This window comes from Dermochelys coriacea, chromosome 10 (assembly GCF_009764565.3).
Source record: "Dermochelys coriacea isolate rDerCor1 chromosome 10, rDerCor1.pri.v4, whole genome shotgun sequence".
NCBI lineage: Eukaryota > Metazoa > Chordata > Testudines > Dermochelyidae > Dermochelys > Dermochelys coriacea.
Genome location: NC_050077.1, coordinates 65,459,595 through 65,477,607, shown reverse-complemented (window position 1 = coordinate 65,477,607; position 18,013 = coordinate 65,459,595). Strand labels below are relative to the sequence as shown.

General features: G+C 41.3%; 1 protein-coding gene across 6 annotated transcripts in view; it reads left to right on the top strand.

Moving 5' to 3' along the window:
* FBN1 (fibrillin 1) overlaps positions 1-18,013 on the top strand; it is a 217,149-nt gene that overhangs the window by 111,464 nt on the left and 87,672 nt on the right. For all 6 annotated transcript variants that reach the window (XM_038418952.2, XM_043494228.1, XM_038418951.2 and 3 more), the window contains 7 exons: positions 5,085-5,207; positions 7,276-7,428; positions 11,918-11,971; positions 13,198-13,323; positions 15,523-15,648; positions 16,744-16,863; positions 17,772-17,909. In XM_038418952.2, the coding sequence (XP_038274880.1) occupies positions 5,085-5,207; positions 7,276-7,428; positions 11,918-11,971; positions 13,198-13,323; positions 15,523-15,648; positions 16,744-16,863; positions 17,772-17,909 (840 nt within the window). The remainder of the gene's footprint in view (positions 1-5,084; positions 5,208-7,275; positions 7,429-11,917; positions 11,972-13,197; positions 13,324-15,522; positions 15,649-16,743; positions 16,864-17,771; positions 17,910-18,013) is intronic.

Here is an 18,013-nt window from a genome sequence, read left to right as displayed (position 1 = left end):
CCAATGACACTCCTGGTCTTTACCTGTAACATCTTCTGTAGCTTGGTTCCCACATGCTTTCCCTTTTCTTGTCTTCTCCTGCTCCTCTCTCCTTGGCCATCCAGACATCCTGACTCTCTGCCCTCCTTGGATCTTTCTCACACTCCTGTCTCTGTGCTTCCGACCCTGTACAGCACCCTGCTTGGTGGGGATCTAGATGAGGGCACCACAGTAGTTTAGTCTTTCCCCTTTGGTATGATAATTCATCCTCACCCTCACTGGATGACAATGTAGCGTTCTCTTTGCTGGCTATGTCATCATAGTTTCTGTCTTGTCCCTTAAAGAACTGGAAGTTTTCTGTGTATAAATCTCATATTTCAACAATTTTTATAGGCACAAAGCAGAAGTTGAAACAAGGAATAAACAAACACTCAGCTAGGTTTCTTAGTTTTTCTTTTTAAAAATTATAAATCTTTTAGCTCTGGGGATCGTCAACAATACCCTAGGGTAGGTTTAAAAAAAACTCAGCTCATTGAAGCACACTTGAGGTTTGCTTTTTTTTTCCCCCCCCGAAGAGCAGTAATAAAAATCATGGTTTTGATTTCAGTTAATACTCTGTTTTTTAAAGTATCGTTAATACAAAAGACGAATGAATGTGAATCCATGTCTTAAGGGCTGGATTGGAACCACACCTTGTCTGAGAACTTGGACCCAGATCAGGTTCAACAGATCTCATAGAGCTCTGAAAAGCTAATACAATAATAATTTGACACCTCTCCTACTGAAGCTGCAAGGCAGATCTATCCAAAATTCAGGAAACTGGATGAGAGTTGCATGTTTTGTGCCAGAGAGCAGCTTATTCTTGTAGAGCCCATAGGGCTGTTTGTTCAAGATGAAGAAGAAGAAACAACTCTCCACTAATTTCTCAAGCAAACATGCAACTCCCCCCCCCCCCCCGCGCGCGCGCGCACACTCACTCACTCACTCTGCTGCCTATGCTCAAGTGTCTGCTCAGCCTTGGAGCTTAGTCACTGGCTGGGCCAGCTGTAACTTGCACAGACACACAGCAATGCCTTTTGGTTCAGTTTTGCTTTGGTTTTTGAGAATGGGCACTCGGCCTCTTTGTGTGTTAGGGCGGGAGAGGGAAGGGTGATAAGGATGCAAATGAGAAGTAGAGGACTAAGAACTTGTCTTTTTCTGTATGTCAGTGTCGAATGGGCAGCAAGAGGAAATACAAACATGGGTAAGATACTGAGACTTAAAGCCTAGTGATAGTTGTCCTTGCCTCAGCACCGCTGTCTAGTGACTACTCTCTATTTGTTGTGGACACACAGCTGCCATCACTAGTAATGTTGGCAGCCATCCGCAATACTATTCCTTCATCTCTTAAAGCAGATGTGGCCAGTAACACTGTATCTGCATCTGCCGTCATCCTAGCATGAAGGGAATCACTGCCAATGTTTCAGCTGGTGAGGGTGCAGAATGGCAATGGAATGTGGGCTCATAGGTGGGTGGAAGGTTGCCGTGGCATAAGGCCCCTGGCAGCCATCTGCTGCAGAACACCAGTGTCACTGGCATAAAATTTGACATGTGGTGCCACCAGCAACCTGAGCCCCCCACAGGGACTTATTCCAAAAGCCCTCATTGACTTTCACTTTTGGCATAATCATCTTAATGATTTTTTTAAGTGAATTTCTGCAAGGAAATGACCTAGATCAAAAGTTCAGTAGATAAATTGACTCATGGTCTTAAAAAAACAAACCTGTGATTCTCCGCTTCCCCAACCTCAGTTGTGTGCCTGAGGGCCAAACAGTAGTGAGGATCCAGACAAAAAGGTATTCCTGGCCCAGAGAAATGTTACTTCTGTGCATCAAAGGGAAAAGGTTTGAAAATTATCCAAAATTGCAGGCAACTCAAATGATTCCTGCTGAAAGCTGGAACAGATTTTGCAATAAAATAGAGGGTTTTCCCCATTACTTTTCAACACTCATAGTAAGCCTTGAGCTCTAAGAATGAGCACATAAATAGCCAGGAAAGGTGAGATTGTTATTTGGTCAAAATCCATTTTCACTTTGCTTTCAACTTTTATACTCACCTCAACTATCCCTCCTCCCCACCTCCAACCACAGACCTTCCTGAAATAACATTTATTAGCTCCCAGAAATACATTGTGGCTAAAATTAACATAATTCCCTATTCAACTTCTGTCATCACGTTAACAGCTACATGTGTTTTAAAAAATCTGTTTAATGATTTTTCCTGTCGATTTTATTGCTCATCCCCATTAACTCCTCTCTGTATACACCATTACAGAGTAAATGGTTTCTTTCTGACTAAAAAGTAGTATTTTCAGTAAGTAAGCATTGCGTGCCAGATTTTTGCATTGCATGCACCTACACAAATGCATGCAATTGCAATCCTAGAGCCAGATTCTCTTCTGGTAAATCTTTGTTGAAGTCAAGAGTGATACCTCAGTTTACACTAACTGAGAATCTGGCCTCTAATTTGCACATGCAGTTACTATCATTACACATGCAAGTTGGGTATGTGTGCACAGAAACTGACAGCTATGCAGGAAATTGGCTACAGTTTTGGTGTGAAATTGACAAGTGTTTTGCCAAACTTGTTAGGGGATCTAAAGGAATACAAGATCTGCAATATACACCATCCCACTCTTATAAGGATCTCATTTGATGCACCGTAAGCTGAGTTTTGAAACACGGGTGCTGTAAAAACGCTTTTTTGAATATTTGATATTGAAATTGACCCCTAGTTCCATAAAACTGGCATTTAAGTATGTGTCGGGGGCATGTACCTTGCTGTCTGAAAAATTTCACTCAAGCTTTAATGAAATAATGTACCCAAAAGGAATATTACACCATAGTTGTGAGTATTCCCTGTAATAAAGGGGACATTACACTTATTTACCATGACAGTTCCCTTTAATGATATTTTACATGTTGGGTGCATTGTTGCTGTTTTATACATTTAGTAAATGGTTTCACCTTCATATCACAAATCCTGCCCTGGTCAGCAGGACTGAAAGTGGATGTTTAGTGGCCTGTGAAATAAGTTGTTTTCAGTTCAGAATTTAGGGAACTAGCTTGCACATCTGAAAGGTCCTTCACAGTTGCCACTAATTGGCAATCTAAGTGGAAAGGACAAAGACGGATTAGACATGGAGAGTGAATCCTGTAGATAGTTTCTTCAGAACAAGGTTGAGACATACTGGCAAAGTCAGTGGGGGAAAGCTTACAGTTGTTGGGGTTGTCAAAATGTCATCCCTTCACGGAAGGAGGCTGCATAGTCCAGTCAGAGCCAGAATTTGGATTTTATTCCTGGTTCTGCAATAGACTTAATGGGTGAAATCCTGGCCACATTGAAGTCCATAGGACTCTTGCCACTGATTTCAGTGAAGCTAGCACTTTGCTTGATGTGTGTGATTTTTGGGGGCAGATCACTTTACCTCTCTGTGCCTCAGTTTCCTGATCTTTAAGAAGGTGGTGATAATGCTTACCTGTCTTTGTAAAGTGCATTGAGTTGTACGGAAAGAAATGTGTTTTATATTCCACTCTTTATTTTTATGAAGTTACAAAACATTTTTAAAAACTCACTAAAATGAGAGAGGAAAAATATACACATTTATGCTTGTTCAGTTCTTTCTTTTAAATAACCCGTAAAAATAAACTTTAGCAAAAGTTTAAGATGATGTTTTATAGAACGTGTATACCTGCTAAAAGGATTTGCTTGTCATCTAGTCAAGAACAGTCTCCACTGATACACGCTGTGGGCCAAATCCTGAAGTTCTGTCTCAGCTTTTACTCAGACAACACTCTCGTAGAGTTTTGTTGGAGTAAGGACTGAGTGTAAAGTAGGGAAGGAATTCATGATTTATCTGTCTGTTTTAAACAGAACAAAAGCTTGCAGGCTAACTGAAATTAATTTAGCCCATGTAATCAAATACAACTTCTATTAAAAATATATTTTGAACAAGGAATCTTGGATCATACAAGCTATGTTTTGTGCCAAACAACACAACCCAAGAAAAACAGAGGTGTTTCACTCTCAATTTGCACTTTTAAGATCAGAAAAAAAGGAAATTGTCATCCGTTGTTTGAGAGTTGTTCTAAAGTGATTATTTTGTAAGTGTTATACATGCTTCCAAACAATATTTTAAAACATTCCCTCTGTAATTCCTAATTGTAGAAAAATAGCTTATTCCCTGTGTCAAGAAAATGCTATCTTTGTTAGCAGGTTATGCAGTCTATTAAAATGTTTGACTAATTTGACCTCCCAACTCAAATGTTAAATAGTTTTAACCTTGTGTTTCAGTGCTACAGGACTTATTGTTCCATGTAGCTATTGTTGGACAAAGATGATAGTTTTTATTTAACAGTTGTTCAGGGTTCAGTTCATTAAAAAATTCCTTACGAGGCTGGTGTGTAATTTTCCCATTAAAAAATTTATGTGAAGGGCTGTAACAAGCATCTGATATAAAAACCCAATTGTCATGCAGATCATCACGGGGACATGATGTGTGGGCTGGGCTTGGACACTTAGCATTCAGAAGTGCTCCCAAAAACTGAACACGCAGCAGGAAGAAGAAAATTCTTTGGGGGCCCTGTGAAGACTGGTCATAGGGGTCAAAGCTTTAATTTGCTATCTGGCCTGATTTCTTACAGCACAAACTAAATGGTAACACAGAAAGGGAATGCCCTGTTAAACACTACACAAGTCCTTTGTCTTAACAGTCACGGTTTCCTCCTTCCTCCAATTCTGTTTTTGCCTGAGTGACCCTTATTTTGGATTATGCATCTCTTGGGAACATATTAGGAAAATGTAGCTCTTTTCACTGGAGGAAAGTCCACAGAAAGCAGGATATTTTTCGCCCTGAATTTTGCTCTTTCTGCTTCGTAGAATGAACTAATGTTGGAGGGTTTTTTATTTTTAATAAAAAAAATTGCACTCATATTTCATTTGGTGAAGTGATTTTTGTTTGTTTTTATTGAATACCTTGAAAATAAGCCTTACAAATGCAAGTTTCAGTCAGGCATTGAAGATTGTTTAATTTAATTTCTAATAAAGCTTATTCTGTTCTTTAACAGACATCGATGAGTGTGAGACAGCTGGAATATGCATGAACGGGCGCTGTGTGAACACTGATGGTTCTTTCAGATGTGACTGCTTCCCAGGTCTTGTAGTTGGACTAGATGGACGTGTGTGCGTTGGTAAGACAAACTCATTGTGAGACAAGTCACAATTAACTAACTGAGCGAAAGCATTAAAATTACAATGATGGACACGCCATGGTTTAGTTCATAGCACATACCACATGACACTGGATTGGTAGGTGCTCCCAAACTAATGAATGTCTTTATTTGTGAGGCTCACTATAATTGTTCACTTTTCTCTATTTTCTTTTTCCCTTCTTTTCTTTTCAAAAAATTTCTCAGGCAAGGTTCTTAGCTGACGTAAATCAGCATAGCTCTATTAAAGTCAATGGAGCAATATCAATTTACATCAGCTGAAAATCTGGCCACTATATTTTAAAACAGGTGCATAAAACGGTATGTAAGAAGAAGTACCTCCCATTAGCACATCACTGCTTTCCTTTACACAAGAGAGAAATTCTTTCAATATCACGATATTTTTTTAATTTTGTCATTAACATTATAGATAAAATTTTCCTATCGAGTAAAGTTCTTCTATATCAACATATCAGTTTTTTTTAAGGTGGGACATGAGAACTTTTCCAGCGTCTAGAGATCTATCTCTTTGCATAACCAAGAAAAATTGCCACCCATTTTAAAATAATTTGTAGTCTCGTAGATTGAAAAAAAAATCACATACCTTGTATAGGCCCCAATCGAGCAAACACAGAAATGTATAACTTTATGCACAGGAGTAGCCTGGTTAACTTCTTATTTGTTAGTGTTTCAAGGATCAGGGCCAGAGGTCCTATGTCCCATCTGCTTACCCCCTCTTTTTCTGTTTACTATTACAAATTATGTAAACTTCCAAATATCTAGCCCTTTTTTTTTGACCTCCGAGTTATCAATTTAAAACAAAAGCATCCGTGTTTTTGCTTTTGTGCATATTCTATCTCTCTAAGGAAAAACAATGAAGTGGCTGCAGTGTGGCTGCAGATTCTCACTTTGTTTTGGAGATAGCTTGTGGGCCATTTGGAAGTCAGGCGGCAGAATGGAGTTGCTTCGCTCGCAATTTCTGTCCTGACCCTTAAATTGCACAAAATACAAACCCACTGGGCTTAATCCCTGGAGTTCACAAGTGATGAATTTGGGCCCAGGGGTGCTGGAACAGCGAGGATAGTGGGAGTGCTGAGAGCCATTGAACCAAACTGTATACCCTGTATATAATGGAAACCTCTTCAAGCCAGGGGGTGCAGGAGCACCCCTAGTTTCAGCACGTATGTTTGGGCCTGTATGAGTCAGGAACAAATAATACATTTAGATAGAAACAGAAGGAAAACAATTTGATGTAAAGTGAAATCCACCCTCTAAATCTGAGAATAAAGTGGAGTATTCCAAAATAACATTGTTTTATATAGTTTTTTTTCCTTTAAAAATGGCGTGACAGCTCAGAGTGTTGGTATGTGCTAATCCTCATTTCTGGAATCCAGTCACCTGACATGGGTCAATGTTATGAAAAGTTAATGCCCCTGTCACATGACTGACTCCCAAGACTACATTTCAGTCTTGAAGCCATCCTATATTCAAATGTATATTACTACAGTGGTTGCCAGTTACAATTTGCAATTACCATGCCATTAAATAATGATGATGATAATAATACAGATATACCTACCTACCTACATACATACATTCTTCACATGGAAGTTGCAAGAATTCATTAATAAATATTTTGAGATGAAAGGTCCCAAAGTAATGTAAAATTATCTCTTGTTTAATAGCTTGGCTGAATTGTTTAGTTTTCAAAAGCTGATTTTTTGACAGGCTATCTCTATAAGGGCTCAACTCAGTAAGCTTACTTTAGCATGCAGTAGCTATGGAGAATTGATTTTCCTCAGCATTTTCAGCCCCTGTCAGGTTTACAGTGCAAGGAAGCAGAATTCTTTGCATTGAGTTGAGCACTAAGTGATGGGAGAGGTTATATCGGAGTGAGATCTACTGAGAAAATGAGGAGCAAAAATTATATTTGACAGCTATTTCACAGTGTTTAAAATCTGGTTCTAAAGGTGTGACTGAATGTATTTTGATTTATGGCATTATTCTTGTGACTCTGCTAGATCCCTGATGGATTATGTTTCTCATTTAGATACACATATGCGAAGCACATGCTATGGTGGATACAAGAGAGGTCAATGTGTTAAACCATTATTTGGCGCTGTTACTAAATCGGAATGTTGTTGTGCCAGCACTGACTATGCCTTTGGAGAACCTTGTCAGCCATGTCCTGCTCAAAATTCAGGTACTGTATGTTTAAGAAGTACGAAATTTGACCTAAACTTTTCATTGATAATTAGTTTTTACAAAGGTCTCAGTTCTGACAGTATTAAAATAGAAAGTCACATGCATTGATCCTGTCATTCATAAATCCTAAATCTGGAGAAGTGTAACCTCAGGTACATGACACACACATCACTGTGTCTTGGAACATCTGCTACTGTGCATGTATGAAGAGTACAGGGGTGAATATTTTTTTAAGAGGCATAAATGAACACCAAGAATCTGGCCCATGATCACTGCAAGCATTATGCCAGATTTTCAAGCAATGGCCTCCATTGTTGTCAACATGAATAACTGTGGACACTGTTTTGACCTCAAAATTATTTGTGGGCACATTTTAGGTAACTGAGGGTGTCTGAATAGTTAATTGTACCTTCTGTTCAGGTGTCTGGATAACTAAATGACCTAAATTGTGTCCACAAATAACTGGGATCAGTCAAAATCATGTCTTCCAATTGTGGATGCAAAAAGGGGAGCCCAATGAAGGATACTTGAGCCTCTAACCCAAAACTCCACAAAACAATACCGTTCACTTTGGACCATAACTACACTCTGGCAAGCTTGCAATCCTAGTCATTTTCGCTGTGAAGGTGCTGCTGCTAGAAAAGCACTTTTTACAGGAACAGTGTGCTGACACAGTCCCGGGATAGAAGCCAGTAAATAAGACAACAGGGCTCCGCGGGGGTCCCTGTGCTGAGCCAGTTGCAGAATCAGGGCCATAATTAATCTATTGGTTCTCTTCACTGTCTACAAATGGTTTCAGAGTAGCAGCCATGTTAGTCTGTATCCGCAAAAAGAAAAGGAGGACTTGTGGCACCTTAGAGACTAACAAATTTATTTGAGCATAAGCTTTCGTGAGCTACAGCTCACTTCGTCGGATGCATTCAGTGGAAAATACAGTGGGGAGATTTATATACACAGAGAACATGAAACAATGGGTGTTAGCATACACACTGTAACGAGAGTGATCACTTACGGTGAGCTATTACCAGCACGGGAGCAGGGGGTGGGGGAGGGGGAAGGGGAAGAAAACCTTTTGTAGTGATAATCAAGGTGAGCCATTTCCAGCAGTTGACAAGAATGTCTGAGGAACAGCGGGGGAGAGGGGGAGAATAAACATGGGGAAATAGTTTTACTTTGTGTAATGACCCCCTTATTCAAGGCTAAGTTAATTGTATCCAGTTTGCAAATTAATTCCAATTCAGCAGTCTCTCGTTGGAGTCTGTTTTTGAAGCTTTTTTGTTGAAGAATTGCCACTTTTAGGTCTGTAATCGAGTGACCAAAGAGATTGAAGTGTTCTCCAACTGGTTTTTGAATGTTCTATTTCTTGACGTCTGATTTGTGTCCATTTATTCTTTTACGTGGAGACTGTCCAGTTTGGCCAATGTACATGGCAGAGTGGCATTGCTGGCACATGATGGCATATATCACATTGGTAGATGTGCAGGTGAACGAACCTCTGATTGTATGGCTGATGTGATTAGGCCCTGATGTCCCCTGAATAGATATGTGGACACAGTTGGCAATGGGCTTTGTTGCAAGGATAGGTTCCTGGGTTAGTGGTTCTGTTGTGTGGTGTGTGGTTGCTGGTGAGTATTTGCTTCAGGTTGGGGGGCTGTCTGTAAGCAAGGACTGGTCTGTCTCCCAAGATCTGTGAGAGTGATGGGTCGTCCTTCAGGATAGGTTGTAGATCCTTGATGATGCGTTGGAGAGATTTTAGTTGGGGGCTGAAGGTGATGGCTAGTGATGTTCTGTTATTTTCTTTGTTGTGCCTGTCCTGTAATAGGTAACTTCTGGGTACTCTTCTGGCTCTGTCAATCTGTTTCTTCACTTCCGTAGGTGGGTATTGTAGTTGTAAGAATGCTTGATAGAGATCTTGTAGGTGTTTGTCTTTGTCTGAGTGTTTGGAGCAAATGCGGTTGTATTGTAGAGCTTGGCTGTAGACAATGGATTATGTGGTGAGGTCTGGATGAAAGCTGGAGGCATGTAGGTAGGCATAGCGGTCAGTAGGTTTCTGGTATAGTGTAATGTTTATGTGACCATCGCTTATTAGCACTATAGTGTTCAGGAAGTGGATCTCTTGTGTGGACTGAGGTTGATAATGGGATGGAAATTGTTGAAATCCTGGTGGAATTCCTCAAGGGCTTCTTTTCCATGGGTCCAGATGATGAAGATGTCATCAATGTAGCGCAAGTAGAGTAGGGGCATTAGGGGACGAGAGCTGAGGAAGCGTTGTTCTAAGTCAGCCATAAAAATGTTGGCATACTGTGGGGCCATGTGGGTATCCATCGCAGTGCCGCTGATTTGAAGGTATACATTGTCCCCAAATGTGAAATAGTTATGGGTGAGGACAAAGTCACAAAGTTCAGCCACCAGGTTTGCCATAATATTATCAGGGATACTGTTCCTGACGGCTTGTAGTCCATCTTTGTGTGGAATGTTGGTGTAGAGGGCTTCTACATCCATAGGTTTCAGAGTAGCAGCCATGTTAGTCTGTATTCGCAAAAAGAAAAGGAGTACTTGTGGCACCTTAGAGACTAACAAACTTATTTGAGCGTAAGCTTTCGTGAGCTACAGCTCACTTCATCAGATGCATGCGATGAAGTGAGCTGTAGCTCACGAAAGCTTATGCTCAAATAAATTTGTTAGTCTCTAAGGTGCCACAAGTACTCCTTTTCTTACTACATCCATAGTGGCTAGGATGGTGTTTTCAGGAAGATCACCGATGGATTGTAGTTTCCTCAGGAAGTCAGTGGTGTCACGAAGATAGCTGGGAGTGCTGGTAGTGTAGGGCCTGAGGAGGGAGTCTACATAGCCAGACAATTCTGCTGTCAGGGTGCCAATGCCTGGGATGATGGGGCGTCCAGGATTTCCAGGTTTATGGCTCTTGGGTAGCAGATAGAAGATAGTTATTGTATTCGAGCGAAATGTGCCGTAAAATGCATAGCACAGAAGGATCTCGAGATAATCTGAACTATCTTTGCCTACAAAGTAAATACCAGGATTTTTTTGATCTTAGTTTTAATTGGCAACCTTACAAAAAGGGACAGGGAGATGTAACCAGTTGGAACAAATTAGCCTAGTTTAGTTGACATGTGATCTTCAAAGAAACCTTGCTGTTCACTAGTTGACAATAAGCCACATTAGTTAGAATAGCAACAAAACACCAAAATGTTATCAGAGTAGGAAAGGGCCTTTCCATCAGTTTCTGTTGATACCAGGGCTTCCTTTTTACTGCACAGTACAGTTAAAATGTTTAGAAAATGTAAGGCCCAATGCCATTGACTTCTGTTTTATATTTGAATAAATTTAACAGAACATTTACACATGTGGAAGTTGTTTCTTCTGGGATTTTTTGCCCTCCTCTTCTATTGTTAAAGATGCCAACTTGTGAAGGGTAAAATATAGGATATCTTCAGCTTTCAAGGCAGGAGGGAGGAGAGAAATAAGTTATTTTTTCAGGAGCCGAAGAACTTCCTCAAAGGAAGGAGTTTATCTCTTGCTGCTCAGAAACTCCTCCCATGCTAACCCAGAGCCCCATTCAAAATGTATCCTGTCCCTGTTCTAAAGGTAGCTATGTGCTGACTCCAATGTGTATTAGATTATTTTCATTTTATGTGAAAGTGGATATGTGACTCAAGGCAGTGAAAGCAATCTATTTTAAATGTATTTGTGTAAGATTACTTCAGGCCCAATCTTGACACGGGAGTTTTGCCAGAACAAGGAGTTCATCAGAGTCCGTTTACAAGATGTTTAACCCAGGATATCTTTGTTCCAATTTCTTTGGGACCAGGGAGCAAACACTTGATCCAAGTTATTGGCAATTTGAATGAGTTAGAGCATCTGTTAAACATAGGGTCTTTGGTACACAAATTAAATTGCTTGTTATGATGACAGTGGAACACATTTTGCATGTGGCAGTACTGAAAAAAGAGAGAGAGACCGCTAGGTATATAGGGATGGCTGTTACCTAAATTAACAGCAGTGTAAATATCTGGGCAGTTAGCAAAATACATATGCGGTGGAAGGTGATGACCTGTATCTTGTGATGGTATTTAGTCTGGTTATGGCTGTGCAGTGCTGTCTGAGCATTGTGAGTGCATCAGAAGAATTTAGGCATGCCCAGGAACTTGTGAGACTCCTTGTAAAAATGAGTTCCTGTGAGTGCCTGAAAACTTTCCTGCTTCTCCACCTTACAGATAAGCACATATCATTGTGGCCTGGATTTGTCACAAAATACACACATGTGGCTAATTTGCGTGTGCCCTTTGTGTATTTTTGCTAAAATATCCTAAAGTTGATGAGCTTTAGAGCCAAGTGGTGATGATGACATTTTTAGAGTGATGGCAAGGTGCTTTGTTGCAATGGGATAATAAATCTGCTTGTAGGCGACCTTGCAAACAATTAGCTAAAAAGAAACCAAATAAATATCTATTTCTAATATTTTTCAGCTGAGTACCAGGCTCTGTGCAGCAGTGGACCAGGCCTGGATTTAGAAGGAAGAGGTAAGAGCACAGAACAGTATCACTTGAAATTTAGACCAGCGTAAAAGAGTCAGTGTGATGAGTTACTGTAAAAGGGATTGCTGTAGGGAAGTAGTGAGAGGGAGGGTCTGTGAATGGTTTGCAGCATGTTCAAAGAAATAAGCCTAGGTTTAAACTCATGGAACGCATCATTTCACTCTAATGGCTGCTCAAGCACATATGCTCATCAGGCTTACGTAGGAATGCTCTTTGGGAGCAGCAGATTTGTAAGCCATGTATTTTTACTACAGCATTATACATTTCATTATCTAGAGAACTCCTGCCTGCAGCCACACAACAACAAAACACAGTGTGCATTTAGCTTACTGGATACTTTAACTAACATAGCCCATCCCCTGGGATGGTGCTGGAAGGCCTGATAAATAACCCATTTGACCTTTAAATGCAGGGCAGATGTTTGTAAATTGCCTCACAAATAACTGTGTTGTGATGGATTGCTCGTCATTGTCAGCACCATAGCTGTAGCAGGGAAGACCAGCTGTGAAGAAAGGAAAAAAGGGAACCATCAAAGAGGAAAATACTCTATGCAGTTGATTCTCTCTTTATCCAATGATCCCTCATCCTCCCAACTTACTCTCTAGTGAGCAACTGGCACATGGCACATTCTGCAGTGGGATCAGGAGCAATGTGTGCTCAGCTGTGCAGAATGCAGTGACTTCATTTTAACAGTATTATGGTCCTGCAGGATTGATCAGAGATTAGCAGGTTCTTGTGGTTCCCTTTAAAGCCTTGTAATCTTAGAGCCAGTTCCTGCAAAGCCTTACTCCTGCAAACAGTGCTCATGACTGAAATCAGTGGGACTGTGCTGCATAGAAAGCAGGCAGTGTTCAGGAGTAAGGGCCACAGAGCACTACCCTGCAAGTGTAATGAAGTGGGCTATGCAGTGATTCCTTAGCACTCTGTGTTTTCAACACTAGCTTAAGTGATTTCACGTGATCTCCAGCTCCTGTTTACCTCTGCAGGACTTCAAACACCTGTGGGTTAGCGGTGGAGGTTAATCACCATGAAGGTGCGGGGGGGTCTTCATTCTTGAGAGGGTGACTTTTTATATGGGAGTTCTTAATAAGAAAGGCGTCCTCGTGAAATCATGGAAACCCAATGTTCTTGATATTGAAAAAGGTGACTTTTTCTAGTTTAGTGAATTTGATCGTCCAAAGGAAATCATGAACTTTATTGTGTTTGTGCAGATATTAACGAATGTGCACTGAATCCTGATATCTGCCCAAATGGAATCTGTGAGAATCTGCGTGGAACATATAAATGCATATGTAATTCTGGGTATGAAGTGGATGCAAGTGGGAAAAACTGCATTGGTATGAAATTTCCCTTTTTCCCTATCAAACTTGATGTTTGACTCCCTCTGCCCAAGTGTTCCATTGATCCTTCCCATCCGCTCCACTGATAGTCTCTGAGGTTTCACCTGATCTGTCTACCTTCCTTTCCGTGCTCCTCAATGCTCTTCCTGTCCTCCGGCACACTGTGTCCAACTTCAGTGTCCACCCCTACTTATTGCATCTCTTCTGTCCTACCCAACTCTGTGACCTTCCCAGCCACTCTTCCAAGCCCACCCAGTTACTGCACCAGTATATTTCAATGCTTCATCACAAATCTTTTCCCATTTCTCTGTAGTCTTTCTCCTGGCCCTCTCCATCTACTTTCCTGGCCTACTCTGAAGCTTCTGAGACTTTCTGCTTTACTTCCCAAATCTTCCTGCCCCTTGTAACATTCTGCTGTTCTCAGCTGTTGCCTTCCCAGCTTCTCTCAACACTTTTTGAAGTCTCTCTGACACATCCAGTTCTGCCTAACTGCTCTCTGAGCAGGGGTGCAAATAACTGAAAGGACTTACTGGTACGCCGGAGCCCTGAGCAGGGGGCAGGGCCTCAACTGGAAGAGGCAGGGCCTTTACATCCCCCAGCCCTTTTAAATTAAGATTTAAAGGGCCCAGGGCTCCAGGTGCAGTAGCAGCAGCTGGGAGCCCCGGGCCCTTTAAATCACAGCTGGAACTACCATCTGCAGAGGCGGCTGGAGGCTCAGGGGCAATTTAAAGGGCCTGGGGCTCTGGCCGCTGCTACCGCAGCAGAGCTCGCCCTTTAAATTGCCTGGAGCCCCCGGCCACCGCCACTACCACAGGGCTCCAGCAGCAGGGCTCCAGTGGCAATTTAAAGGGCCCGGGGCTCCCCTCAGCGGCCGGAGCCCCGGGCCCTTTAAATCACCGCCCGAGCCCCACTGCCAGAGCCCTCGGGGTAGCAGTGGCAGCCAGGGCTCCTGGCTGCTGCTACTGTAGCGGAGCCCCAGGCCCTTTAAATTGCTGCCCGAGCCCTGGGGCTCCCGGCCGCCTCCACTACCTGGGGGCTCTGGCAGCAGGGCTCTGGCGGCAATTTAAAGGGCCCAGGGCTCTGGCTGCTACCAGGAGCCCCGGGCCCTTTAAATTGCCTGCCTGGGGAAGCCAGTCTGGTACGGCTTACCGGTTCTTGCCAGTACACCAGACCGGACCAGACCGGCTTACTTTCACCTCTGTCTCTTGGCCTTATTGATGTTCACATATCCTTTATGGCCCCATGCCACCTTCTTGCAGCTTCTCTCAAATGATCAAACTCATGCAAAGATCCCCTAAGGAGTCTTGAGCTTTGGCTTCCCAAAGATCATGTCTGCACTAGCATTTTTATTCAAATTTCCCACCCCTGCAGCTAGTGTAGACTAGTCTCTTTCACCAGAGCATCTAACCCAGCCCAGAACAGGTCTAGAAAACATGAGGGTTTAAATGCCAGCGGCTACCAGCAGCCAATCTAAACTAGTGTTCTCACCATTTCTACAATCAGTGGAGCAACTCCAGCAGTAGTATGAAGGGTGAGAATTTTTGAAGATAATTTCTAATGCAGACAAGACTAAAGGGTGATTTTCAGCATTATGACTGTGCCAAATAGATAAATCTTTTATAAAAAGATGAAATGGCAAAACTTTCTAGGTTGAATATGCATTAAAATAATAGAGCACTGGGAAGGGGAGGAAGGAAGGAAAGGGATCCAGAAAAATATAAATAAGTTTTTCAAATTTCCCCAATTTTAAAAAGAATAAAATAAAGTAAATCGGAAAGAACGAAATTTTCTCTAAATGATACGCAGGTAGTTTAAATTAATGCATCTGTTTTTGTTACTCTTACTTTCATGGTAGATCATCAGCAGATAAGAAATAAAGTACAGTAATTGTAAAATAAAAGGATATATCTTAATTTTTTACTTTCTGGTATGACTGTAGTTACATTTGTACAGGGCATTTTTTATTTTAAATAATTTCAAGGGCCATTCCTGTAAACTCTTAAACATCTCCAAAGAGCTGCTCTTTCAGTGGCTTTGCAAAACAATGCAAGGCATCTCCCTTTCCCTTCTCTTCTCTCCCCCCCCCCCCCCAAAATATCAGTCCTAATGAAATGTGGCTGTTTGGAAATGGAATTATTTCATGGCCTCTTGTCAAGGCATGTTTTTTTCTCATAATGTTTCTAATTTTCATTGCAGACATTGATGAATGTGCATTGAACACGCTGCTGTGTGACAATGGACAATGCAGAAATACCCCTGGAAGCTTCACCTGCACCTGTCCCAAAGGATTTATATACAAGCCTGATCTAAAAACATGTGAAGGTAATTGATAACAGCCCATTACATTCTAGCTATATTAATTACAGTTTAAAACATTTTACCATATTACTGGAGTTCTTTGCCAGCAGTTGATATGATTTCCATTTAAGGCAGAATAGAATTGTTATATATTCTACTAATGCATAGGAACTAGTCAGTGTAAATTCAATCCATGAAAGCTTAAAATCTAATAAAATCTCCAGTGCAAACTCGAGATGTATTAATAGCCTACTAAGAACAGCATGGAGATTATTAATATTCTACCTTTGACTCTGAATATTAAAAAAGAAAAAAATAAGCTAGTTGTATTCCTGAGAGAGTTTCAGGGGTAAGGTTTTAACTTCTGCTGTACAGACACATGTCAGATTTACATAACAAAGCTTCTTGCCCTATTTATTTATTTAGTATACTCAATGCAGGTAATGATGCTGACAGTTAAGGTTTTTATTATTTACCATGTGGTAATGCTGAAAATGTGCCGGGTGTATTTGAAACACCAAGAAGGAGACAGTGTCTGGCCTGAAGAGTGTGCAGTCTAGAAAGACCAAGGGAAATAATGGGTGGGGGACAAGAATACAACATATGAGGGTTAGACAACATGATGGTAAAAACACCTGGGTCTGGTCTAAGTCAGCGCTGCCCTCATCACTATCACCAGTGGAATGGCACAAATGCTTGTGACAATAGTGTGGAAAGTGCTAATGTTGATGAGGCCCAAGTGTTTTAGAATAGGCTGTAAAAGTCCAACTGAGCCAGGTGAGTCCGAGTTTCAAATCCAATTTGAGCCACAGACTTAACGTGTGGCCAAATCACTTGACCAGCTCAGTCAGTCCAGCTGCAAAACCAGGCAGTTGGACCTCACTGAAAAAAACAGATGCTGCCGCTGAGTAGAGCTTTCCTGTCAACGTAACGAGTTAGCACATTTTTGGCCATGTATCTGATCACTCTTCTAGGAAGAGCACCATAGCTGGAAACCAAAATATCAAGAGACTTTCCTATCAAGTAGGAAGATTCTTTCTGTTTTAGCTAGATTGAAGGAGGCCTTCTGAAGTCTTACTGGCAGCAATAGGCACTAATGTGAGTGTGTTTCTCTTCTAGATATTAATGAGTGTGAGTCTAACCCCTGTGTTAATGGAATATGCAAAAATACACTTGGCTCTTTTGCTTGTGAATGTAGCCCTGAAAGTACTTTGGATACAACAAGAACCATCTGCATAGGTATTTATTCATCAAAGATTATATGTTCATTAGTTGAAAATGTCCAGTGACATACAAATATTCTACACCAAGTCCAGAAAGCATTTAAAAATAACTTGGATAGATAAGTTTAGGGGGAAATGTTACAGAAAAAATGTTAAGAAAGTATTTGTTTTCACCATTACCTTGGGTACATGACTCTAGCTATTGGGAACACAATGTGTTTTTATATCAGATTTGAGAGAGAGGTGATAGATTTTGTGCATAGTATACAGATGCACAGGGCCAGCTCCTCAAAACTATACATGCCCATTTGAGTGCTTCTACAAGGGAGGCTACCAAATGGGCACAGATTAGAATTTGAGGAAGGGTTAGTTTGTGACTTGAGGTGGAGCCTGAGCAAGAGATGCTGTGCAGGCTGTCCCACCCCAGAAATAACTCTGGAAGACATTGGGACTTGGAGATACTCCCCTGAGTCACATTTCCTCCACTGCTTGCTCCTGGGAGTCAGTAATTTACTGTTGACATATACCAGCAGTAAATTCCTAAACCCAACTCCTGTGCTGGCTCATCTTCTCTGGCCAGTAAGCAGTGTGGTGGAGACCCACCCTCCATTAAGTCCTCGCTTATTCTTTGCCATGGTGCCACTGGGATCAATAGACATAAAGTCAGTGGGAGCTGTAGGTGTTCTGTACTGAGCCAGGTTTCAGGATGTGGCTCAGTAGAGGGAAGTGTACAATAAGAACCTTTAAAATATATTCCGTTCTAATATTGTCAGTTATATGTTTTGCATGCTGAAATTCAAGTATATTGGCAAATATATTAACCATTATATATGTGTGTGTATGTGTGTGTGTGTTGTGTATTTATGTGAATATATGTAATGCTAAGTACTCTGTATGGCAGCGTCTTGTGTTTTTTTCCAATAGAAACTATTAAAGGCACTTGTTGGCAGACTATTGTGAATGGAAGATGTGAAATAAATATTAATGGGGCAACTCTAAAGTCCCAGTGCTGTTCCTCACTAGGTGCTGCGTGGGGTAGCCCATGTACACCCTGTGAACGAGGTAAGATCATTGGTTTGTTCCAGAGGTGGGCAAACTTTTTGGCCTGAGGGCCACATCTGGGTATGGAAATGCAAGCCATGAATGCTCACAAAATTGGGGGTTGG